The sequence below is a fragment of the Sander lucioperca genome, chromosome 6, assembly GCF_008315115.2.
Source record: "Sander lucioperca isolate FBNREF2018 chromosome 6, SLUC_FBN_1.2, whole genome shotgun sequence".
Lineage (NCBI taxonomy): Eukaryota > Metazoa > Chordata > Actinopteri > Perciformes > Percidae > Sander > Sander lucioperca.
In genome coordinates, this window is record NC_050178.1 from 7,088,375 (window position 1) to 7,116,239 (window position 27,865).

Genomic DNA, 27,865 nt, shown 5'->3' on the forward strand with positions numbered 1-27,865 from the left:
CAGACAGTTCATGTGTCCTGTGAATACCAAAATGTGTGTAGAACAATATAGAACAGTAAAACACCTTCCATTATATTTCTATAACAAGATCTTTTGAGCAACATATCAAAAGTCAAAAAAGGTCATATTCTTTTTAATACAGCAATTCTTTTAAAACATATTTCATGTCAAGTAATAGACCACACATTTCTAGAAAGAGATGTGAAAATATACAACAACATGATCAGTGTTAAACAGCAGGCTACAACTTCCGATGCACACGACTATTAACTTGCACAAACATCAGTGAGGAGGTGATAATGTCATAATGCAACCACACCAGCGGGACCAATCACATGTTTAGGAGGATGTCACAGCTTAGACAGGAGGAGCTTCAGTCACTTTACACTTCCTCAGTTTCCCTCGTTACTTGCTCGATCACGCACTTCCTCAGCTCATCAATTCCTAATTTCTTCCCCTGCTTTCTTTGCCTCCTCCTGAAAAGCTGTAAAGAGAGAAATTTGAGTTTCATCCCCTCAGATGCTCTCCTCTGATTGCATTTTCATCCGGAAACAAAGGACAGAGGGAAGAAAGGACAGGGACGTGAGAAAGTCGGACAAAGCAAGGAAGGGAGATAGGACAACTCAGAGTAATTTGAGTGCTGATTACATGAGGCTGTAATGGACTGAGATTGATCTGAACAATGAGACCAGCTCATTGACTCTTACTACAATTAAATGGATGACAGGAACAGACTGTGCTTTTACCCCTGCAATGGCCCAGACTTAATTGAGGTTTAAGAAAGGTCACAGAAACACAAATCGACAGCAAGACTGTCCCTGATGCACAATTCTGCAACCAAATACAAAGCTTTCACAGTTCTCTACAAGGCCTGTATTATTGTTTAAGCCCTCCACATGATGAAGAGAAGCCTAAGACAGAAGTGGGAAAGCATTGAAGCAGAGGTTGAGGATGAGAAGGAAGGACAGTGGGAGAAAAGATAGAAGGGGACAAGGGGAAAGAAGAAAAATAAGGGGGGATAAGAAGACATGGGTTTTGAAATGCTCATCTGATGGGTGTTCATCTTCTTTTCTACAGGCGGAACAGGAAATAAAAATGCAGGGGTGGAAGCACGTCTGTATGTCACTCTGTGTTAGGCTCAGCATAATTGCTGTGAAATGACAGATACCCACAACTTATAGGAGGGCAGCTAGAGGAGAGAGAGGTGTGTTTTTAGACTCAGCCTAAAGTCACTCACTATTTGTAGCCATGTGAAGATTTGTAGCTCAAAACAAGAGATGTACAATTAAAGGTTTCTAAAAGGGGAATGGTCTTACTATTTATCTGCCCGTTCAATACTACTGCTAACCTCCCGAGGAGAGACGCCTATTTAGAAAGAGCAGTGCCATGGAAATCAACAAAGCCCCCAAGGACCTAATAGATCTTAACATGTTGATCAGTAGCCTAAAAATATTCTTCAGTCACACCCAGTACGCAGAGTTGTTTCTTATGTTGCCTAGCAACAACATTAAATTCAAGTAAATAACAATCACTGAAGGCCTGAAAACCCTCACAGTCACAGCTGGTTCAGATAACATCCAAGATTTTGATGGAATCCTTTTTATATACAACTCAAAGTTTTACTTGCAGTATTAAGGGTATGCCCTCCTATAGCCTCAACACACTGCAGCATTCTCTTAAAACACAAAACTATATAGAATGGTCCCCAGGCTGCTACATCTTAGATAGTCACATTTGGGTACCTAGTACCTAATAGAGAGGCACAGAACTTCTTAAATGTACAGTGTAAGTATTTTACAACACAGTACATTGGTATTGTTCTACAGGCCCAGACACTAGTGTGACCAATACTGACAAGATACCAGGACAAGTTTTAACCATATATGGTATGTCATCAAACAGATTTTAAAAATATTAATGGTTAGAAAAGAAACAGCTGCTTTAGTCAGGATGTTAACTGAAAACAACAAATGTGTTATCAAAGTTTGTGCAAAAAAGAAGCCGACTAAGAATCATGTGTAGTTTTTTTTTTTCTTTTCTTTTTTCGAAAACAAAAATAACACTGAGTCATTTGTTTCTTTTCCCTTTTTTGTGTACTGATGGATAATGCTGATGTTGTTTGCTGTAGTTTTCATTTGTTGGATGTTTTATGAAGATGGCAGGCTGCTTGGTCTGTCAGTTAGAAATGCGTCTCCTTCTCTGAGATGGTGGATATTTTCCCATCAACCTTTAGTTTTGCATCGTTGGCAGCATAAGGACTGAGGGCAGCGAGCTTTCCTCTCATTATCAGGTCCGGGCTGGGAGTCGTCAACTTCTTTATTCTCTGCAAAGAGCATTGAAAAAGACAAAAAAGGTTATCTTTTAGTCTCCCACCACAACGCTATTTCTAATTGCAGCATTGGGCAGATACAAGCTTATGCATATAGTCATACTCCTTGAAGGAACTAGAAAAGCATCAACAAAAATAAAATGTATCCAAAAATAAAAATGGAAATGTCTCTGCCAGCAATTAATTTGACATATATAGTCTATACAAATCTATTTTTTGTGACAGTGTTACATTATGTAACCATTTGTACAGACATTAGCCTGAAAGGTTTTAGTTTCATTCTTTGTTATTCCATCTAGAGGTACGGGGATGACCAAGTGAATAAAAGAGCACTGAGATATAAAATACTGTATAAACTGTATAAAGCATATTTTTTTTTAAAGAATGTCTTCCAGGCATCTAAAAAATGCCATAGTCAGTTAACTTGCTAAGTAACAGAATAGCCACTGTGATAGCAATATAATGCATATAAAAATATGTGCATATATAACCAAATCAAAGTATTTTTTGAGATATCTCTCCTTACCCAGGTCTAGCATTTGTATGCCATGTGGATTTCATTCAAGACATGACCAACACATCATCACTGATATCATTCCTCTAATTTTCATCATGCCTCAGGTTTGCCAAAAGCTAGAGGCCACTACTGATCATATCATGTCAGAAACCTGCAATTTGTTTATTTGATCTTCCCTCGAGCAATGATGGGAGATCATCCAACTGTATCACAATCCCTCTGAGGAAGTCAGATGGGAGAGATACAACAGCTGGATTCTTTTGAGTCATTTCCTTCATTATAAGGTCATCAGGTTGCATCCATTGAATAACAGTCACTATCGCCATTCGGCTGTGTGAGGGTCTTATCAACATTAAATCTATTATTATCTAATTGCTGGTATGTAAAGGTATTAGTGTGTATTTGACAATGACAATATTGATAAAGTTTACATGCAATAATACTGTTTTTCTTTACAAAAATAAAATCTTTTAAGATTTGTCCATGTATGTATTACCTCAGAGAAGGTGCCAGGAGTCTTCCAGATCATCCAGATCATCCCCACAGGGATGCAGACCATCGAGGACATGGCCATGAACCAGCCGATACCATAGCCCCAGTCAGGGTAGGTGTACACATTGTTGTACTTCAGCGGTTTGTATTTAATCAGGAAGAACAGGAAAATTGCCTGCAGGAGACAACAATTACATCCTATTTGTAAATGTTTCTTACATTGTGAGAAATAAATGCCTCTACTGATGAATAAAAGGTCACATACTTTGAAATTCAGAATCAGTATGGTGCTGTAGTGAGTTGCTGTCATATATAATTAATGTGAAAACAACCCAAACCAATTGTGTATAATGTTACTTTCTCCAAAATCCAGGAATAATCAAAGATACATATGTGACACACTGTTTTTTTTCCAGTGCTTTATCTTGCGTCACAAAATATTTAATACATAAATTCCACTTTGTTCTATTTATATAGAAACAACTAGTGGATGCAACTTAATTGTTCACACAAAGTGAGAAATTATCTTGCAAAATGAACAAAAAACAAATTCTCCATAAATAAATGCTGCTATTCATTTGAAAGCCAGAATCCATCTTAAAAATAAGAGTTTCCTTTGAATGTGTCTGTCCGTCATCGCTATTGAGCTTATCTACATGATATGTTGTCCATGCTACTTCTGTCTGCAGTCAGACTCACAGCACAAATGCCCGGGGTCAGGATCATCCAGCACCATTTGATGAAGAAGACCGGTTTGTAGCCAATCATGTCCTCAATATTTAGGTAGAATCTGTCACTACCTGAAATGCAAATAAGTGTCACTCAAGAGTTTCTGCATGTACCATCAAAATAATGATGTGATTTATGTCTTTTGACAGTATGTGACATTCTAAACAGAGCTGCTGATAATATGCGGGTAAAATGTTGTCTGAAACTTTCTTTGATGTGAGACAGACGTTCTGCATTGCTGCATGTAAAATATTCTTTACTTAATATAATTTGGGTTTGTTTTTAAATCATCTTCAATGAGACAATAAATTTAAAAAAAAAAAACAGAAATTAAAGCAAATTCTTTAGGGCAATTCTTTTGAGGACATATTAATAGAAAAAAGGCACTATGTTTGCTTAATAAAAACGCAGAATGGCAATATTTCACACCGCTAATATACCATATCATTTTCAATATCTCAGTAAAAAGAAATGTGTGCCTTCTATAACACTAAGTAAATTATGCATGTGTTTGAGCCCATCCTCCAGCAGAGGGCAGAGAAGAAATATTAATACAGCAAAGAGGGTAAAAGCATCATACAACGTTTGTGGCAATGGTCTCTTTTTCTGTGCTGAAGTGTGTGACAGTTGTTCGGTTGACAAAATACAGACTACTGTTATCTGAGGTGAAGGAAGAAGAATAAAAAAACAAAATTTCTCTGAAATTAGTTACGTTTCAAGTTGAGACTGTTATCTTACCGTACACCCAGCCAATACATATGGACTCAAATATTGCCACAAACAGCAAACACATCCCGCTGGCAGCGTACGAGTCAAACAACTGGAAGACGTACATCCCTCCCTGGTAAGACGAGACAGGTGTCAGTTTCCTTTCACAGCCACTGTGTGAGCATCAGACTTCTTGATGTGGTTGTCAGGGGCCGATGTCATAGTGACATAAAGTAAGCCAACTTGGAAATGATGTTTCTTCTAACTAAAATGAGGATTTGTCCTAAGTTTACCACGATTCATTGCCTCAAGAGGTTCCTGCCAAATGTGGTGTTAAAACATCTATGCAGTAATCAGTGTTATCTCTTTAGAGGGCTATTTAAATCCCATCTACAGTACACGCTCAGTTCTTTGGTTGTTCATTATGGCTCTAGCATTTGAAAGTGAAAGTACAGTGGAAGAGCAATTTCACCCATCACATTTTTTTTTTCATTATATACCGTGTTATATTTGATGTCTGTCCCCATCACTGTGATCCATTCCTCCTAAAAGAGTACTTCGACATTTTTGGGAAATACGCTTTTTTCGCTATACCTCTAATATCTGACAGTTCAATATGAAACTGAAGCAAGCAACTGGTTAGCTTAACTTAGAATAAACACTGGGTACGAGCTAGCCTGGCTCTGCCGACAAGTTACATCACAGCTCTAAACTTCTCGTAAACAGCTACGGATATTATCAAAATGTCCCAGTGACTGTCTGACATTTATCTATGATAGCTCTTTGGCGACAGGAATAAAGTGTCTCGAGTGCAGGTAGTGCTGAAAGATGTCTAAAAGCAGAGGAAAAGAATTGGAATTTTTTATGTTGTGGTGACTGTGAAACAGAGGTCAAGTCATTGGTCAATGCAGCAGTCTATAACAGAGAAAAACTGATAAAGTGCTGTCCTTTAATATTGCATCTTTCCCCCTGTTGCATGGCCATTATGGTCCACTAGAGAACTAGAACAGCATTTTTACAGTGGGGATGGATAGAGAGCAGCGCAAATGGGCACATAAAAAGCTTTTAGTGGATGAAAGACCTTCTTGATAGTCTGAGAAAACAGATTCTCTTCCATTATTATCACATACAGATAAAAGGTCTTACTGTAAAAGCACAGCAGAGCTGGTGACATGTACACGTTTACAGCTCTAGATGAATAACTTGACGACGGACCTTTAGGATTGAAACATTATCACATTATACTCTGTATAAAATGATTACATTATTTTGACCTAACAGGGCCACATTCTTTTCTATCATATAGATTGTTGACCATTCATTTAGAATGTACCTAGTCTCACATTGCCAGACCTATCTCCACAGCGCTGTGTCAGTATGGTCAAGTAGTAGAAAACCACCCCCCCAGAGAAAAGGTTGAGTATACTTTGATAATGCATTTAATCTAGACAGTATCTCTATCTGTCAAGTAACTAAAGCCATCACATACTCGACAGAACATGTAAGTAAAAGATACCATTTTCACTTCTTTCTAACATATTTGACTTGTTTGTTTCATTGCTCAAATACTTGTACATGTACATACATGTACATACATGTGAGGGGGCTTGCTGCCCCCTCACAGCGAGGGAGAACTAATCACTCAACGAAATCCCGACTGTTCACTGTCCTGGCTCCCAAATGGTGGAATGAGCTCCCCATCGATATCGGGATAGCCGAAAGCCTACACATCTTCCGCCGACGGCTAAAAACACATCTCTTCCGACTACACCTCGGATAAAAAAAAAAAAAAAAAAAAAAAAAAATTCTTGAACCTGCACTTTTCATATGTCTCTTTGTAGCTTTGCCTATTTAAAGCTAATGTATTTGCACTTACTACTTGTTGTCTGGAGTTTGAACCTTCACAGTTGAAAGCACTTAATTGTAAGTCGCTTTGGATAAAAGCGTCAGCTAAATGACATGTAATGTAATGTACTGTAGGATTGTAGCAATGCAATGCCTTTGCGATCGCAATAAAGTTGTATTTTGTCATTTTGTGTAGTTTGTAAACTTTCTCACGTTCTGCTTTCTTTTGCTTTCTTTTCCTCCTGAGTTTGTAAATATTTTTTCCTATTTACCCAGTAAATAACTGTTTATTTAAAAAATAGTAATAAACAAGTCACCCTTTCTTTTTAAATGCTGTTTTCAGTAGATAATGCATTTCCAAATACACCATTTAAAAACCTGACATGATTTACCTTCTACTCTAAAGATGTAACTATAGCTGAGTCTTACCTCTGTACACATGATGAGTCCTATGAAGAAGGAGGCTATAGACATGCCCAGAATCAGCAGTTCTCTGCGGTAGCCTCTCCTGAAGGTCTCTGGGTACATGTCTACCACAGCTGTCACTAAACTCTCCACACACACAAACTGTGAAATAAAAAAGACGGAAACAGCCTTATTCCGCAGTGGCTAAGCATTTAAATCATATCATACATAATTACAAACAAAAAGTCAGGCATCAATACTAACATTTGTTTCAGCAAACGAGACATGACTCAAATCGCCATTTAGGGTTCACAAAAATAAAACAACTGAACTAAATTCAAAGAAAACCAATACAATCATAGTCTAAACAGAGTAATTTGAGCCAAAACATCAACGTCTTCTCATGATTTATTTTATATTTTAACTTGCACATATTTAGCAACATTTCTTTACAAAGCGAAATATTCTCTATAATCTCAGTATTCTCACACTAGTGGTCCTCACCTGACTGTCCAGACCAAGGAAGATGAGCATCATGAAGAAGAGACAGGCCCAAAGTGGCGATAGAGGCATCATAGTAACAGCCTTGGGGTATGCAATAAATGCAAGACCAGGACCTGCACCACACAGAAAAAAAAAATCACAAACAGGAATCCTATTAGAGGAGGTGAGAGTTTTTCAAACAATTTAAGACGAGACAAAGGCCTAATAGCAGTGATCATAGAGTTCATAAATCTCTCACTCTCTCTCCTCTTTTTAAGCTTCTCTCACATTTCTCTCAATGTTTTGTTAAATGAAAGGATCGTAGGATTTACAGCCATGTACAGTATTTGAAAGTGGCTGTAGTTTGACACTGTTTTTCTAGGAGCCCACATAAGCAGACGCTTTAGCAGACTGGTGTAAATTGTACTTTGTACGCTGCCTTGTTGTTATGGTTACTATTATTCTATATTTAATATATATCTCTGACATGCTTTTGTACGATGACATAATATGGAAAATATGTAGGGGAAATAAATATAACAGAGGGAGGGGGGTTTTATCAAAAAGAAAACTCGTAAATTTATGCGAAGAAAAAACTTAAGTATTCTCTGAGTTAATGTTCAACAATTTACATGAAATTAACTCGGAAAAAGTGTTTTTTTGTCGAGGAACCACATCGATTCACTTTGTAAGGTTGGACCAACCTCATTACACCACAGACGCCACTGCTTGCTGTGTATTATGCCTGCAGTGATGATCTTTCATATTGTGTTCTGCTGTACTTTAACTGCCTGTAACTAAGGCAAGGCAAGGCAAGGCAACTTTATTTATGTAGCACATTTCAGCAACAAGTAAATTCAAAGTGAGCTATTATAAAAAAAACGGTAAAACAGCGTAGATGTAACCAACAATCTCCTTATCTGTCCATTGCGTTGTGGCGCAAGAATAGGGGGGACAACGACCACTTTTAGGTGTTATGGTATGGTAACTCTATTAACCAGTTGCGCAGCCAGATCAAGTGTACCGTGCCAAGTGCGTCGGGAGTGTGCCAAATGCACTTTTGGTAATTTCGTGAACAGGCTTCCTAGGCACACTTGTGTAAATGGGGGTGTCCTTAATTATTTTTGGCCTAATGTAACCTGATTATTGCTTTGTATTATTATTTGTTTTACTCTTTTAATCATTGGCAAATGACAGTGGTATAAACAGGATTATTCCATTTATCAACAAAAACAATGGAGAAGTTAAGAAAACCAATCCACTAATCAAATCCAATTCAGTAAATCCACCAGGCAAAGTGGTGGCTTGTGGTGTGTTGAAATGTCGCAAATGTCTTAAAAAGCGTTGCATATGAACTAAAGGCAAATAGACGTAAAACATACTGTAAGTGCACAAACTGGCACAACATCTGATCTTGGGGGACATGGATGAGGTGAGATGAAATGAAAGACTGATTGATTCAAAATAAGAGGTGGCATGCCATTGCGTTATTTAACACCTACATTTGATGACATCCTTTGAAACACATTCAAAACATTATACTCTGTCCTCACCATGCCCTGAGACAAACATTTCAAATCTCTCGCTCTGTCACATTCACTAAATCATTCATACTGACTTGAATAAATCATAATGCGGTGGTCTAAGAGCCTAGGTGAAGAGTGTGGAGTTATATAACTGGTTATGTTGATCCATTTTAGCAACATATGATGGATGGGGCACAAAGACTCAGACAGGCTTTCTCTAGTCTACAGTATCTTCTTTAGATGTATTGTCCAGCTACATTACAGTCCTGGAAGTTGTTTTTTGATTAGGGAAACATGATCATTATTCTCTCACCAGATTCTGCCACAGCCTCGATGGGAACATTTTGTTCATAGGCCATGAAGCCCAGCACAGAGAAGATAGCGAAACCTGCTACAAAGCTGGTGCCGCTGTTCAGACAACACAGCATGAGGCAGTCCCTGAGGAGCAAGACAGACAGAAAGAGAAGGAGTTCACACATACCGTTAGAGCTGTCAACAGACCTTACACAAGAGGCAAGGCAGACATTCTGCCTGATACAGTCTCATGCACAGACGTGTGATGGACAGAAACTGAAATGATATAGTATGTGACAATCCATCCATTCTTATCAATCACCTTTAACCACTGAAGTTTTACCTGTATTCTTATAGTCTTTATGTTGGTAAGTATGAAGTGATTGCTATTGATGGTTGTCATTATCATCCATTCATTTATCCATCTACTAGTATCACATTCTTTGCTTACCTGTAGCAGTTATTGTTGTAGGAATTGTAACTTCCTAGAGCAGTGAGACACCCCAAGCAGATGGCATAGGAGAAAAAGATTTGGGTTCCAGCATCCACCCACACCTGAAGGAAAAATGGGCATAAACATACAAAACATATACAGATCAATGATGAATTAAAGTAAAAAAACAACTAACAGAAAGTGTTTTAGTAAACAGTTTTTTTAGCAGCCAGAACAGCTATAATCCTCCTTGGCTAAAAGTCTCTAACTGTACCGGTGGAATGAATTCTTTGGAGAGATATTTATGCACAAATCAAAGTTTGAGAATTTTTAAGGCATCTGATAATTTGTCATCCTCTTGATCCAGCTTACATTTTAATTTCCATTTCATTGATGCTTCTCAGCCTTTTGCCACTGAAGATTCTTTGTGAGATTTTTTAAATTAATTAAATATTAGAATTACACTAAGTAGAATAGGCTTTCCAATTTATAAGAGATTATCATATGTCAAGAGGTGATTCTTTATCGGCTCTAATGAAACCCCACATTTCTTTTGTTACCTCTCATCTACCTGATTTTCATCATCTCAGTGACTTTGTGATGAAATTATGGCTCAGCTCAACCATTTTCTTTCCCCTCTGAGGGGGCACACAGTGGAGCAGCATGAATCATGGATCAACATAAAAGTCTTCCAGTGTCTAAATATTCATATTTTGTTACACCAATTCCATTCCTCTCTACTGTTGGGTGGGGATTAACGGAGAACAGCTACAGTTTAATTTAGGGTTTACTTAAACGGTCAATATTGTTTATACCGTTCTCACTCAAATCATTATTGGCAGCAGAATGGTAAAGTTAGTGTGGGGTTAACAGAAATGTGTTTGTTGAGGCCAAAGCATTGAAAACATTACATTTAAAATGTTATAACTGGTGTGTAGCTACTTTGTGTTTAGTACTAAAAAGCAAATCTTAGCATGCTAACACACAAAAATAAGATGAGGTGAACATATTAAACATCATCCCTATTTTACTTCAGCATGTTAGCATGCTGACATTAGCATTTAGCTCAAAGCACCCCTGCACCTAAGTACAGCCTGGCTGCAGACTCTTAATCTTGTTGTAATTTGGGTAAAGCAGTTTGCTTTGGTCCAGACCTTTGAATTTGCCCACATCACCGAGTTGACTGCAAGTAACAAGTTGACAATTCTGTCTGATATCAGAGTGAAGCTGCTCTTTTAGCCCCCCATGTCTCTGTAAGACACTATTCTCGCTAGTAAAGCAACATTATTGGTTCTTCATGTTTTCCTAACAAGCACATTTTTGGGGTTATGTGAATAATGGATGTTCTCTCTCAGTGGCAAAGTTGGAAGGACAATGTTGTACCTCACATAAACGTCGAGGCATTGTGACTTTGACACTGACAAACACCCTTTTTGTCATTTTGGTATATGAAGAATTGTTAGTCCGTAATCAGCTGCTACGCTAAAATGTCTGTGAGCAAATTCGTATGTAGCAAGGATCATTGAAGATCATTCTTTTTAAACTTTTTCTAGTAATTTAATCCTCTTTAGGGTCACGGCTTATCCCGGTATACACTGGGTTAGAGGGAAACATATAGGTTCATGTTTCAATGCAAAACAATTCAGTATAAAATTGCTAGTAAAGGTTTGGCGATAAGTAAATGTGAAGTACAATACAAGACCTTTATCAACTTCTTTATCCCAGCCAATTACTTGTATATATTTAGGTATAATGTGGACATGAGTCAGTATTTTGATTCATGGGCTACATGGAGATTTACACATGTAAGATTCTTCAGTGAAGCAGTAAACTGTGCATTATGAAACTAGTTTGTAGTTGAGCACAGAGCCCTCGGACACACGGGATAGCATAGTGTGCTAGCGAATTCAAACTTAATGCAGCATGGCTCTTTGAAAACTCTCTCACATCACCATTCAGCCACTAATCTCATTTCCCCACCGAGAAACAATTAACAAACACACGGTCTTCGCTCCCTCCTGGGAGTAACCACGGTAACTTCTGTGACCTCACAAACACAGGACTGTTCCTGTGGAAGAACAGGCTTTTCTCTCCTAATGTTCATTAATGTTCCCTTTAGTTCGTCCTCGGCTAATGGCCGCACAGCGCAGGGAAACCTTAAAGGCTCAGGCGCAGAGAGAATCACTTGTTGATGTTGTGCCTAATTTGGCCAGCTTGTGTTTGGTTATGTTGAGACTGTGGCTCTAGGAAACTTTTCTACTGTGTAAAAGCTGGATGACATTGGCTGTAAGATAGCGTTTTTGTAATGTAAATGTACCACTCTTGGTGCTCCTCACGTCCCATTTGTTGTATAAATGAGATCCATAGGCGTTAGATATGTGAGATGCAGCAAGATATTTGGCTGAAATGGAACAGTTAGATTTTACCTTGGACCCATACAATGAATGTAATTTTATCGGTACTGAATAAGCATCATGTTGTATATCATATTGTACAGATGCTGCTAGCCTACAACAATGAGTCAGTAAGGGATGTTCTTAGCTTCTGCTAAACAGTCAAATGTGTTGTTCTCCTACTTCATTGAAAAGGTCCATCATGCTCGTACGTATCTTAAACTCAGATTTAATGACAATGCCAATGACAGAGAAACTTTCCAAATTCAGGACATGAAGTGTCAAACTCTGCACACTATTCTGCACAGTGAAGGTCAAACATCCAAGTGAAGTAACAAAAAGCAAAACAGATTAGTTTTCTAGCCATTACAGGATTATATACAGGATAAAGTATCACATCTAAAAAAAGTACTGTAAGTTGACCTTTTGCAGACATGACGGCATTAATTATATAAATAAAATCAATTAAAATGAGGTTCTGGATAGCTGAACATCCACGTTCCAAATTTCACACCATGGCAGCAAAACAACACGTGTTTCTTCAGCCCACAATGTTACGGTTTTGAAACCTGCTGAACCTGCACCAAAACATAGGCTATTGCAGGTTTACGTTTTGATCTCAACAACAAACCCTAGAGGGACTACCTGTATCTCAGCATGTGAGCTTTTAACACATGTATTGAGTATGCTAATCACATATTACTGTCTTGCTGATGTCCGTGTTGTCCGTCTCTTTTGACAAAGAAGAGTACCACACACACAACAACATCCTGGGCCTTGCTGTTTTTGTATATCAAGGGAAGAACCTATTTGGATGCTGGAAATAAGGAGGGAAATGAAAGTTAGAAGGTATGTTTAACTAGTGAGAGGTTCAGGAAAAGACACATTTCAGTTACAGTGCATGAAAAGATAACAAGGAAGGATAGGAGAGTGTGAGAAGTGTAGAGAGGAGGGGTGATGCACAGTGCAGAGTGGCGGGTGAGAAGAGGAGAGAAAGGTATAGGGAAGAAGAGAATAGAGGAGGCATGATGAACTTCAGGGCTGTAAAAAGAGTGGTTGACACACAGCCACACACACTGCACACAGCCTGGTGAACAGAACAGACCCCTGATTGTCCCTGAGAAAGCTAATTTAACATTGGTGTCAGAAGTAATGTCTTTCTCTGCCAAACAGCAGCGCTTCTTTATCGCCCTCCTTCACTCTCTCTGTGCCTCTGTTTGTCTTTTTGTTGATCTATATAAGGTCTACATTCACAGATGCAACAGCCATCTCACTGAACAACAACTGGACTTTTTTTTAATCAAAGCATCATGTTATAGGCTGTCCTTTTGCAATGAAATGCAAATACATGTGAAAAATAACTGATAGCAAGCAGTGTATCAAGAGTTAATGGTTTAGTCTTCATTTACGCATTATATCATCCAACATCAGATCATGGCATGATGCTTTATGTTCTTAACACCTTTTCTCACCACAAGAGCTGCTTTACCCGACAAGTTGTGTGAAACAGACTGGCTTGTCTGTCTGAACAGTTACATACTGACTCAATTTCTAGTTATTTCCGAGGTAAAAATGTTTCCTTGTTATCACATCACATGGCATCTCACCCCATGGACCGTCTGTTGCCATTAAAAGTGTTAAACAAGTGTTCAGACAGGATTGGAGTCTGAACAGGAGGAAGTGATCAAATGTGATATGTTGTCAAATGTGAGAGTTGAGAGAGAGGTACCCATTTTGTAAGCATGAAAAGATTACACAAAGGAGACATGGTAAGAAAACAGGCACTAGTATCGCAATGAAGTAGTGTGCTAAGTTGGTGCCTATTAGTCTTGATTTCAGACAAAAGCAGGTTCTCATTTCTAGCCTCATTTCAATTTCCTAGCGATCCACACTGTCAGCCTTTTCAAGACGAGGTCAAGGAGTCTGCTCTGTATGTGTCAATGTTTGTCTGTTTGTATGAGTTAATGTTCCACCTCTATTAACCTAAAGTCCTGAACTTTCCTGAAGGTTCTGAAAGCTCACTATTTACTTGACCCCTGATCATGTCATCACCTGCAGGAAGTCTCAGCTCTGCTATGCTAATCTTGGCTCCATATTAAGCCACAGTAGTATTACTGCCACCAGAGTGGGACATATAAATATAAACCATTTGAAACAGGTTTTTTTTTTACTATTTTGCCAAAAGAGAGGTACCATTTAGCAAACAGCTTATTTCTGCCTGAAATAGCCAAACAAGCAGTTGTTTTGTGTATACTGTAAATTAAAGTGTTTTTGGTACAATATAGTACATAAATAGTGATAGGTGTAAAAAAACAAACAAAAAAAACCTGGATCTCCCATTTATTACAGCAACAACAACACCACCTGTCCCCCTGGCAGCTACTCAGCTCCAGACAGGTGGGTGTGAGGCAGGGGTATAAATTCATTCTCATGAGTCTTGTCTCTTTAACCCTTCCTGCTTTACTTTCGTACTTTCTGCCTTTCATAGATAAGCTGACAAAAACAGTCACTGTTTTAACACAGTGCAGTTAGACCTAATTAACATTATGCTGCATTAAGGTGCCATTAGGAAAGGCCAGAATTATAAATCGAGGGCACAATAGCAATATAAACAAGGGAGTGGATTTTCTAGTTCAAGTTTGAAGATGTGTGTATGATGTACAGTATTTATATTTATATAAAGTTAGGGTACTACAGTGTTCTTGATGTTAAGCATCCCACAAAAACCCTGGCAGTATCACTGGACTTGGGACCTATGCCACCAGCAGCAAGAAAAGTAATAGCAGCTGAGCATAGACTGTAAAAATAATAGACGTAGCAGCAGTGACGTCACCCATTCGTTTGTGGACTACCGTTTTGTTGCCAGGAGTTTGGCCTCGAGAGCTGAATTTGTAGACATGATGTACGCCATCTATAGGCAAGGGCAGTAATAGTTTCTGCAACCTTGACGCACACCTGCAGCCAAAAAGTGTTACAATTCCAGTTTTGTTTTTGTTTTCTATAGCTGCAATATGTGTGGGTATTACAATGTTTTACATTTAAAACAAAACAATTTTAAAACGTTTTTTTTTTTTTTTAAACATGAGCATATTTTCTGCCAAACAGTGAGAAGAGGGGAACATTTACACTGCTATGAGTGACACATTGTTATTTGTATGACTATTCTTTTGGTTACTTTCAAAATGGGATGAGGTCGGATCTGAAAACACACAAATAAAGATAATAGCAGCTTTCCTATACAACTGCCGCTGTAACACTGATTGCATCCAGGTAGCACAAGTGTTAAAACAAATTCTATTACTTTTCTTCCTTGTAGGTGGCAACATCTCAGTAGCACTTTTACATTTTTTTAAGGAGACAGATTATTTTTGAATGTTTACCAGTAGAGAGAGATAAAGTGGGTCCAAGCCTACCTGAGGGTCAGAGAGACGTGACATGTCCGGGTAGAGGTAGAACTTGATGCCTTCGTATGCTCCTGGCAGCGTCACTCCTCTGATCAGCAGGACCAACAGCATGGCATAAGGAAATGTAGCTGTCACATACACAACCTGCAAGTATAAACATGCACATATATATATATATATATATATATATATATATATATATATATATATACACACACATGTGATATGGTATCATACACAGCACTAGATTCAACTCCACACAGGCTACCTTTAGTACAGTAGCTTACCATCAAACCAACACTCATATACACATTTTTATTGAACTATTCAGGTTTTGCAGAATTGTGCTCGACATCTCAAGGCTCTTAGAAACCCCTTAAACAAAAACCCTGGCCTCTTGGAAGGCAGAGGTGGGAAACATACATCCCCTGGCATGCTGGCATCCAGTCAAAGTCCAATTGAGGGCAAAACAGGATAGAACAGAGCCAGACCAGGAGACTGAAAAGAAAAGAAGGCTCCTCTGGCCCCGTCTCTTAAACTAGAGAAGGAGTGATGCTGGCAGTGTGGGAAAATGTGCTTTTCTTTGAAGCACGCACAGTAGTGCATGGGTACACACACACACACACACACACACACACACACACACACACACACACACACACACACACACAGCGACAACTTCATTCACAACATTGAAATGGGTGTGCACATACTACAGACAAAGATAAAGTGCATCATTCACACATACAGGCCTAAGCACACTCACAAACACATGCACGCTCCAATTACTCGTACACCCCTGGTCACATTACTCTACAACTGCAAGCAGCAGCTTCATGAATAGAAACTTGATTTCCAACACAAACATTTTGTTGCATTGATTTGAAGCAATTGATACAGTGAACTTCTTAATCCAACTCCAGAGAATTTCAGTTCACTTTTACAATGAGGGACAAGTATGATTGATTTGAAATGCTTGTTAAAGGTGGATTTTACCCTCAACTATTCAGAAATTGTCGACACTCTGCTTTACTGAAGATCCTAAACATTCTTCACCTTACAGTAAAAACCTGAATCAAAAGTTTAAAATGAAATTAATTTTAAACCAAGGTAGTGATTAGGTTCCAAAGTTAGTAAGAATCCACGAGACATAATAAGACTGTCCTCTATAAACTCTATTAATCCTAGCGTGGCCTACAGGGGAAAGGGTGGGAAAAGTTGTCTTCTGCCCAGTAAATCCATCCTATAATTTGTCAAATAAAACGATAACACATCCTAAACCTTCTCGCCTTCTTTTTCTCAATCTCTCTGCAGATGAAAGGGACAAAATTCAATCTCTCCATGAACTTTTGATGCTCCACATGCTCCATCCAGCTCACCAGGGGTAAACATTTAAGCCACCTCAAATGTACTGGTCAAATTTGCCCCAGCCTCACTGTAAATCTAACTGGAGGGCTTAAATGCGAGAAGGGCTGACAAACACAGGCAACAAAAGCAAACAGCTCAGCAGAGTCGGAACTGAATAGGCTGTAGGGTCTGTGGAGAAGAAAGCACCTCTCCTTGCAACGGGCAAGCTGTGGTTTATTTCTCATTGCAGGAGAGAGAGAGAGGGAGAGAGAGAGAGAGAGAGAGAGAGAGAGAGAGAGAGAGAGAAGCGGAGGCTGAGGATATACTCTGCATGCTCCTCATGAACGCTCTCCTTTCCTCCAGTGAATACAGGAATCAATCTTGGACCGGCTGCTAAAGCTCAGCCATGAAGAAGCCTTCTTCCCTCTTACTTCACAGCCAGACAAAAGACACTTCAGAGAGATATAGGCATTGCCCCCCCCCAAAGGTACATAGTCCTCACTATCCTCCTCGAGGCAGCTAGAAGAGACTCATGAAGGAAATTAAAATGGAAAGGGTGATGGGAGGAAAGCATGGGTGTATAAAAAACCTGGAGACAGCGTTCGAGACAGAGCCCTGTTCATTCCTATTTGAGAGTTGCTCAGTGGCGCATGAAGCCAAAAAAGTTTAACTTCCTTGTATAAAATAACCCGGATAATTGGCCATGTTTCCGCACTATGGGGCCCATAGAGCAGACGCACTAGAGACCTCCGCTGGCCGTGCCGACTAGTTCCAATTTAGCATTCCGCTAACTTGAATGGGGATTAAATGATTTCATTGTGTAGCTCTTCTAGACTTTCCACATGTTATCGGATCGAATGGATCAAATTCTGATAGTGAAATGAGTCATTTACAGACGTCTCTTTTACCATATAAGTGTACGGGAAAAAGTATTTTTGGGCCCCATGGCATCACATGACAGACACAGAAGTTGCAATTCCACTGTTTGGCCGCTATATGTCAAATTGGCTTCAAAGTTTGGCGCACCCATAGGCGGAGCTAGGCTATTTTTAGGGGTGCTGAAGCACCCCTAAAAATCATCTCAGCACCCCTGAAAAATAAAGTCCTTATCATTGTGATTTTGTGAAATCGTTTATTGCTCAAACGTTATTACTTTTGCAAACCTGATTTTAGCGATGGAATAGGATAAATGACGACAGGCTCAGCTCAGTTGTAGCCTAAAGTCAACAGCCTATCTGCGATTCCCTGAATGAGGGTGCCTCAGTCAGCCTACTGTTCAGTCTGCGCATATAACTTTGGTGAACAGTCGTCAGAGTATGGCTACTTTCAACCACTGAAAAGGTATGGCTAATGGAGTGAAAATTAAATATAATCGAATGAACACGTTAAGTAGGCTACAGGTGTAGTATTTGTAGAACCAATCTGTGATTCCCTGATCACAATGATGGCAATTATATCTGAATTAGCCTAGCTTATTCACCACGGAGTCCAATTTTGTTGTGCAACGTTAGACAAAATTTCTAACTGTAGGCAAATGTAGCTTAGGAGTAGCCTACAACGAGCTTTTAAAGTGTGCAATTAAAATTAATAGCCTGCCGTAACGGCTTGAGCACCGCTAAAAATAGCCTAGCGGCATCAATGCAGTTACCTCCCTACCAGACACTTTCTTATTTTTTAATCATAAATATATATATACTATAAATAAGTCAATGCCAATGAAAGATAAATAATTCGACCTGACGGATCATCAGACTCATTCATATCAGAACTGAAACACTGGAACAACAAACTCTGACTCACAGTCTGTTTCCCCATAGATGGATAGACCTTTCTTTTTTTAAAGAAAACAGCCAGGTTCAGGTAATAAAGTATAAGATAAGCCTTTAACATTATCCCACTGCACTGAACAGCAATCCCATATTCACATATGTTATAAATAGGTGAATTTATAACCTTTGGTAGCCTACACCATGCATTCTCTGTTGATTAGTCAATTACATTTGCCTACTGGTTGACAGCACAAAGGAGTGAGGAGAATAGAGAGGGAGAAGGGCAGAGAGAGCAAGATGAACAAGGTGAGAAAATGGCTGGGTAGCCTAAAGACATATATATATATATATATATATATATATATATGACTACTGTGTTTTGTTTTCTCTTTATTATTTATTATTTTCTAGTTGATTACAAAATGTTTTGTATGTGATTGTCAGTGATACAACGGAGGGAGGGGGATAGAGGGAGAGAGCAGGATGGAGAGAGAGAGAGCAGGATGGAGAGAGAGTGGACAAAGAGAGGGACCTGGAAGAACCAGGTGAGAAAGTGGACATATATTGTACGGGCAAAAACACTTAAAACACTTAAAATATTCCACTCACATTATATTTACATATGCATTTCATAGAGGACTAGGCTCTTAAGAAAAAGAGATGTTGTATTTTCCCCATCTGGTTCAGAGGCATTATTAGATTAGATTATTCATCATTTAGCAGTATAACCATATCAGTTTCTATCAATGATGTAAATGAAAAAGTTGAAAATTAACAGCAGAAAAAACATAAATAATCCTGTCTAAGAATATGTTATGGTTTATTTTACCAGTTCAAGGTATGTGCAGGGGCGTAGCTCAAATTTCTGGGCCCTGTAGAAAGGCATTTTCTATGGGCCCCTCCCTGCATCCCCTCCCCCCCCCCCAGTCCGACACCCCTGGGTATGTGTGCTGCAATAATCATGCTTTGTAGTTGCCATCTTTTTTCACAGCAGATGCCTTGAATCTGTTGATAGTTTGTAATAATTGCACATCTCAATCTGTCTATTTCTTTCCCCAAAACTCACCAGAAGTCATGATTTAAGGGTTTAAAAAAACAAATCTTACGGGGGCATGCCCCCGGACCCCCCCCCCCAGCTTAACTGCTATCAACTTTTCATTAGGGGCTGAGCACCCCCAAAGGTCAGATCCTAGAATCGCCCCTGAACAAACTGGCAGTCACAGCAAAGTAACATGCACACACATATTCATACACAAATTTCTCCAGCATGAGTTAGATGGTGTGATAACTACATTACACCTCCAATGTTCTAATGTATGACGCATTATGCTATACTTTCAACCCTACAGACTAACCAGAACACGCACGCACACACACACACACATGCACGCACACGCACGCACAGACACACACACACACACACACACACACACACATGCACACACACACACACACACACACACACACACACACACGCACACACACACACACACACGCACACGCACGCACGCGCGCACACACACACACACACGCACACGCGCGCGCACACACACACACACACACACACACACACACACACACACACACACATACACACACACACACACACACACACACACAGACACACACACTATACACTACAATAGTAGACATGCACTACTCTGTCTCACCTTGCCAGTTGACTTGGGTCCCTTCCAGATGCAGAAGTAGCAGATGAACCAGGCAAGGGCCAGACACATGGCTAGCTCCCAGCGCATTCCCCCTATGTGCTCAATACCATCTGATATCTTCAGTACTCTACGTCTGATTTGGCACAAAGAAAACAGATGATTTACAACTTCATTTAGTACATATTCGTTTGTGACATATGAAGAATCCTTTGTAAAAACTTGCTGAAAAACGGGAAGTGGTGTTGAAAATTACACGTTGAGCCTCTGCAGACTCTCTGAGTCTTAGTAAGTATGTATGACTTACAACATAGAGGGAGAATGATGAAAAATAAATATTTCCTTTATGTTGCTCAATATAAATAGCAATGTCATTTTTGCTGGTTAACCATAGTTTATAGTTCTGAAATGTTTTTTCTTGACTCTCAAAACCCATCAATGTTTTGTGATGGAATAGGGAAACAATCCTATACTCTAGTACACCTTTGTCTTTGATCACTAAAGGCCTTTATTGTCTTTTATTGGTTCTCTATATATACTTGCTCAGTCACTCAGGATGAGTGTATCCTATCACACATACCAGTAATTTATGGCCATCCTGACCAAACAATACATCCACTTTCTGTCACCTCCTCAAAGAGCAACATGACATTGAGGGGACTAACAAGCACTACAAGATGACCTTATCGATCCTCTGTGATTCACACTGCAACTTCCTTCTTCCGTCCATGACAGCTGATCCTCATCCTGCTGCTAACCTGGCAGTTCAGGATGCAACTACAAGGTAATACAACTGTAAATTTGCAACAGCATTTGTGGAGCTACTTTTGTGTGTAACAATGCAGTCTTACACAACGTGAGGATGGCATGGCAACAAATATTTCCACTTGTGGCTCTACCGCCCCTACCTAAGATTTAGAAGTCACTGTCCACCTGTCATCTGATGACTGTAAGTGGGGAGAGAAGTGTTCTTTTCCAACAATGACAACAATCTTCTTGGCTGAGTCACCTCTGCAATGTGGTCAATGTCCTGAATGATCATGTCTGATTGGCTTAAGGAATACACCTTCAATTATGTGTCCTTGATAGGATGGGGACGAACCTTCATGATAAAGGCACTTGACAGCATTGTGCTCTGACAGAAAGAGGTCATATAATCCTATTGGAGATGATACCTTGCTTCATATCCTCCAACACTTTAATGCTATTGAGCATCAAGGATGTGCTGTTGGGACAACTGCACTGTGGTGGTTAACATCACCAGCCACAAAGAAGTCTGGTTTACTTTGGTTTGCGCCACTGTTATGGCCATGAACTACTTAAATAGGTCATGCAGATTCTTCACCCCCTGAAATGTCCCTGGTGGTCAAAATGTTTGTGCCAAAGTAATGTCCAGGGTTGGACCACTACTAAGTCAACCACAACACCTTGAGCCAAATCTGTAGTTTAGCAGTACACTCACTGACCATTGTGGTTCTCCTAGAATTAAAACAACAATTCACCCTTGGGGGACAATGAGTGAGCACAAGCAACATGGTCAAACGGCTTTATGCATTTTTTTTTTTTACTTCACCTCACTTCCTGATACCCTGTGTCGAGCAGCTGTCAGCACTGTGGCCCACAGATGGGAACTTGCAGACCAACTTGATCAACTAAATCCCCACATTAGAGAAGCCACCCTGCCTGTCCTTCGATGCTGAGTTTGTGGATCTCAGTCGGCGGATGGTAGCCATATCAGCTGGGTACCGCGTAAAGAGAGGTTTGTGTATGATGTTCTTTGTTCTTATTGCCTGGGTTGTAACTCTGTGGCGTTTATTGGTTACTAATGTATTGTGAAACTGCACTGTGGAGTCCAAAACAAATTTCCCAATGGGGACAATTAAGTACATTTTGATTTTAGAATAGGCTAGTTATGGCAGTAGTGGCAGTGCTGAGCAGTAGAGAGTTATCAAGCCAATAGAATCTAATCGAAGACTTGTACTGTGTTACAGTAATAGTATAGGCACTACTGTACAGACCTACAACTAAAACATTTTTCCCTGTGATATGCCTACAGGTTTAACAGTGTAGGTGCAAGATACAGGGCACATTAACAGCAATTATGACATCATAGCTTGTTGGCGGTGGTGAATCAACAGTGTTTCCGGTTTGTTGAAGCAAAGCCAGGGAACAGCATTGATGGAGGATGAGAAGCGAGACCCGGAGCCACAGAACTACATGGTGCTGCCAAATCTTTGCCACCGAGTTCACCCTTGGAGCTCCTGACCAGCCATTGATCATCGTGACATGTTCTTGGTGGCCAGCCACAGGCTAGGTCCAACACAGCCCCCCTGGTCAGCCGAGAGGGCAAGATGTGAAGGCTAATGTGTGTAAATATATTGGGTGTGTTTTCAAACGTATGTAAGTCAGTTTTATATGGGTGCAAAGTGTGTGCATACTGTTAATGTGAGTATGATATGATTTTGAAATGTAAAAAATAACAAATTATTGCATCCTCTTGTTTAAGAGACTTTTAGAAGATGAAGACGTCTGCATTAATATCTTGTGTTCAGTCTTTTTTTCTGGTTCAATAAAAGTACTCTGTTCAGACATATCACTACTTTATTAATGCACTGGTAATATTGTTGCAGATATGTATAACATATGTGTTTGTTTTTTCTTTTCATTAAACTCTCCTTCAGTGATTTAAGCTTTGTATTTTACAGTGTAAAGATGGAATGATAAAACCATGCAACATTATTTTGGAGCACCAAAACAAACATCCATACTGTTGACAAAATACAGCTTGTTTAACTTATTGTCCTGATGTTTATTTATGCTGTATATACAGTATAAAACATGACAGTCTGTCTTGGAATAGATTAAACAAAGCCTGATTGGTTGCTATTTTTGCCAACAACATGGTGATTGGCTTTTTGGCAATTTCTTTTGGGCATGTCTTTCTCTGCGGTTAGGTTTATGCTCTTTGGCTCAAATCTGATGTTTTTATTACTGTTACGTAAATCATGTCACTTCATTTTGGGAATTTAGACACAACAATATTGATCACATTTTAAATTTTACAATTTTACTGCAATATATATTTGTTGTTTTTAAAGGAGAGAGAGAGATTTGACCCAGTAGTGTAAACATAGCCACTGGCAGCGAGACAGGAAGTGTGGTCAGCATTACACACTGACCAGGCCTGATCCGCTGCCACACACATGGCTCTAGCTGGGAGACAGCAGGCCTACCAGGGTCTGTTGACACACAAATATGAAAAGAGCTAACTAATTATTGCGGGAAAGGTTAGCAGGGGGTCAGTGAAACATTCTGGAGTTGTCAGAAGCTCATATTTTCAACAAAGTAGATAATGACACTAAAGGAGGACTTGAACTGACAAAGCATCTCCTTATGGCGTTATATGCAAACTGTGATACCATTAATACTTTATACCCACAGAGATTATCATAGTATGCTCTCCAATGGGACTTTGCACAAACAAACGAAACTAAACAAAATGTCATATAAAAACTAATGGACATGACAAAAAATTAAAAAAAAGAATAAAAAGTGTACTCACTCCCAAAACTCAATGACTGGAGAGGTTCCGTTGGGGTTTGTAATGTTGGTGGAATTTTCTCCATAGTAGTCCACACAGTTCTCTGTGGATAATCAATGATGTGTTATTATTTTTAAGAGCGTATACTGCAGATATAGATGTTGTTGCACATTAAATCCTATTTTCTTTACTCTTGAAACAAAAAAGATGGACATGATAATTTATGCTCGTAAGAATAATTCCCTCACTTTTCCACTGTTCTCTCCTATACCTGTATTCCAGTAGTGCCCACAGCCAGCCCATGGCAGCTCGGTGGTGAAGCAGTTGAAGAGGTAGAAGATGGCCCAGGCAAGAATCACTACGTAGTATACGTTTAGATGAGCTTCAATCACCTGTGTTGCATAGCCAATACCTGAAAAGGCAAAGATTTACAGATCATCGGGCCAAACTTCTTTGTCTCTGCACATTTCCAATTTTCTTTTTAATTATTAAAATCCTGAGCACCCCTGATAAAAGATATCAAATGCGTGTTTTCTCACCCTCGAATAGTGGGCAGACTTTCCTCCAGCAGGTGATGCCTCCCTCACTGGTGAACTGACCCAGGGCAGTCTCCAGGAAAAACACGGGGATACCGCAGCATACAAAGAAGATGACATATGGAACGAAGAACGCACCTTTGTGCACACAATAGAAAATACACACAGAGCATTAATACCACTTGAGCAATACTAGAATAAGACGTTTGACAGTATAATAATTCAAAATACGAAAGGAGCCATTCACAAAATTCAGATAAAAGCACCACACTTATTCAGCAACATTACCTTTTCAGATTATGAATAGGGTCCATACTGTGCTGTCTAATGAGGGAACCCACCTCTTTTATTGACATGATTGTGCTTAATGGATTAAATAATAAAGGAAATAATAGTGTAATACTTCTCAGGCAAATTTTTACAAAGTGAAAGCTTATTCACAAAATTGCTGTCCTTCTTTGGTGCGGTAGAAGATAATAGAACTTTCCTCTCTTGTTGACTTGCACATACATATATACCGGTACTAAACACTTTCACATACATGCATACTCTAATGCATATACAGTACGCATGCACATACATATATACGTGCATACACATGCATGCATGCATAACGTGAGAATGTGTATGAGTATGAGGGTATATGAACGTGAGTACAGTATATACTGTATGTGCGTAGTTAGTAGGTATGTATGTATATATGTGTGCATTAGTATGTATGTATGTGCATGGGGTCGGAGGTTGGGGTGGATGGATGCGTCAAACAAACGTGACTTTCACCCAGGAGACCGGTGTTTGTGTCCTGTGCATGGAAGTCAACTTTTGTGACTTTTTTTACGTTGACTACTTCACTTACGTTCATACCTTTATTTACGCAACAAACATATGCATTTTAACCCAAACCATGATTTTTTACTAAACCTGACCAAGTAGTTTTGTTTTAAATCACAATGTTTAAAACTGTGACCGTGTGTCCGACCAGGAGTTGCTAAGTTGTTTGCAGTCATGTGATTCCGATGATGCGTGATTCAGATGGAGGGCAGATAGTGAAAATCAGAATAGATTGGAGTAATTTTGTTAGTAATATTGACTTAAAGAAATGTTGCTCCTTATCACAAAAGTTCCTTCTAACAAATAATGTAAAGAAAGTGTCATTTAAGGTGATCCATAGATTCTAATCAGTGAAACATTTCAAGGGTTAAAGAGTGAGATGTAAATGGTTCTTTCTGTGAATTACACCCTGAAACCTGCTCCCATTTATTTCGGATTTGTTTGGGTAAAAATAAGTATGTTTGTTACGTAAACTTAGTTATGAATTCTTTATTAAGTAGTCAACGTAAAAAAGTGTGTGTGAAAGACGTGTTTGTTTGACCCAGCTATCCATCCCGACCCCCTACCCCAACACACATACATACTTATGCACACATACATAAATACTAAGCACGCGAATACAGTACATACATACTCACTTTAATATATCCTCATACACATCTCACATTATGCATGCATGCTGTTTATGTATGTACTGTATGTATGTACGTGCATGCGTATGTATGTATTTGCATGAGAGAATGCATGTATGTGCAAGTGCTTAGTACCGGTATATGTGTGCAAGTCAAGTATTCAATTTTGGCCTAGGCATCTTCTCATACTATTCTACTTATGTATCAGAGGTAACGTTTGCCCTCTTTTTTGTTTCTTTTCTTTTCTAAACTTGCCTTTTCCATTCTTACCTGTCTTACCTCCTCCTTCCTGCTAGGGAGCTTGTTTTATGTCCACCATTTTTTTTAAACAAAAACCTCTCCATCTTGATTCTTTGGTAAGCAGCTGGTTTATGTTTGTACTTCTAGCACAGATAAGGGAAACTTCTTTACCTCCTCCATTTTTGTAGCAGAGGTAAGGAAACCTCCAGACGTTGCCCAGCCCTATGATCTCTCCAGCCACAGACAGGAAAAACTCGATCTTGTTGTTCCAGTGGCCCCTCTCATTGTATTCCCTGTGGTCTAGGCTGGAGCTGGACCCTTCAGGGTCTCTGCCATCCTCTGGTTTACCGTTTATAACGGGCCCGCTCTTCTCAGCTGTCATGACGCTTCAGCAGCCCGCTGAGAGAGAGAGAAAAAACACATGGACAGAAGAATTTTAAAAGGTGACCTCATAACCTAAACTTTAAATGGATTAATTGACTTTTTCTGGAAATTTGTATCTTTTCCTGGGACATCTGAATGGGACTGTCCCATTAATGCAAAACCACACCCATTGAATAGAATGTGAAGGTTAAAATCAACGGAAAGCAGTCCAATTAATTTTCACTTATTATGTAACTGCATGGCCCTTTAATCAGCCTTGAATCTACATAAAGAAGGAGCAGTGTAGAATTAAGTGTGATACCTCATTAAAGGATAACAACATCATGAATAGTAATAGAGAAGCAGACATTGTGCATTAAGATTGTCAAACCAGAATGAGGAGGCTGACAAAACAAACAAGTTTTCAGTAACCTGCAAGTTAAACAACTAACTTATGTGAACACTGCCACACTCTTCTGATGGACATCACTGTAATGCCTGTATTGTTATACAGCATGTAGCATAAAAATAATGTAATAACTTGTTGAAATACAGTTACAGCCTACATTAAAATCAATCAACCCCATCATCAGCATCTATTGTACTGTATGTAAGCAGCCTTACAAGAAGTTCACTTCAACAAAAAGAAAACAGAAATGAGCATGCAAATAGCAATCAAAGACATAAAACAGTGAGCCTCTTTACTCACCAGTCTACTATGGAACAGTGGCAAACCTCCTTTTGGCTCCCGCGATGATGCGCACTAACAATTGCCTTTACAAAACACAGGGTGGTTTAGCCCGGTGAAAAAAGGGAGAGAGGGGGCAAAAGAGGGGAGAAAAGTACAATCTGGATCCGCGTTGAGTACAGTGGTTTTGTTGAGTCTCCCGTCTATATAAAGGAAGATCCAGACGTGGCAGAGTGACGGTAGATCTTGCACCAGGCGATGGATAACCTGCGACTGCGCTTACACTCTCCAAGCGGTATGCTCTCAAGCGCCTCTACTTGGATAAAAGCCATGTGGTAACCAATCTAGCTCTCACACCAGCGTTACCACGGCGCAGAGAGCGCAGGTTGACATGAGGAGACGGGCAAAACACGAGAAAAGAGTTTGTTTTTTTCTAACAATATATTTAAGTAGCTTATTACATGATTATTACAGCTGCACCATTAGGTTTTCATGTATAAAAAAAATGAAGGCATTCATTTAAAAAAAGAAAAAAACGGGGACCTAATGCACCAACACATTTTACAATTATGTACCTACAGTATAAAGCCTGCATTATTTTAAATTTCTAACTTCGCCATGCAACCAGTCAGATGTACAATACCAAAGATTGTGATTGCAAGCATTATAATATTTGTTTGTTTTTTCATTCTG

The 27,865-nt window shown here is 39.3% G+C and overlaps 1 protein-coding gene across 1 annotated transcript; it reads right to left on the reverse strand.

Annotated features, from left to right (window-relative positions):
• Nucleotides 1-767: 767 nt before the first annotated feature.
• Nucleotides 768-27,471, reverse strand: slc6a11b (solute carrier family 6 member 11b). Its single transcript, XM_031301662.2, has 15 exons — nucleotides 27,194-27,471; nucleotides 26,293-26,520; nucleotides 24,422-24,556; nucleotides 24,154-24,294; nucleotides 23,904-23,985; nucleotides 20,345-20,477; nucleotides 15,568-15,702; nucleotides 9,780-9,883; nucleotides 9,348-9,472; nucleotides 7,530-7,642; nucleotides 7,050-7,187; nucleotides 4,806-4,908; nucleotides 4,038-4,138; nucleotides 3,343-3,513; nucleotides 768-2,323 (listed from the first exon to the last, which is right to left on the reverse strand). Exons 2-15 carry the CDS (start codon nucleotides 26,501-26,503, stop codon nucleotides 2,180-2,182), a joined length of 1,836 nt encoding a protein of 611 aa, XP_031157522.1. The 5' UTR covers nucleotides 26,504-26,520; nucleotides 27,194-27,471; the 3' UTR covers nucleotides 768-2,179.
• Nucleotides 27,472-27,865: the final 394 nt, after the last annotated feature.

Excerpts from the sequence above, each read along its gene's own strand:
- slc6a11b (XM_031301662.2), bottom strand. The coding sequence starts at position 26,503 with ATGACAGCTGAGAAGAGCGGGCCCGTTATAAACGGTAAACCAGAGGAT. Across the intron at positions 24,557-26,292 it reads CTGCTACAAAAATGGAGGAG|GTGCGTTCTTCGTTCCATAT; the intron begins GTAAAGAAGTTT and ends GTGTGCACAAAG. Across the intron at positions 3,514-4,037 it reads TGACCCCGGGCATTTGTGCT|GCAATTTTCCTGTTCTTCCT; the intron begins GTGAGTCTGACT and ends TGTCTCCTGCAG.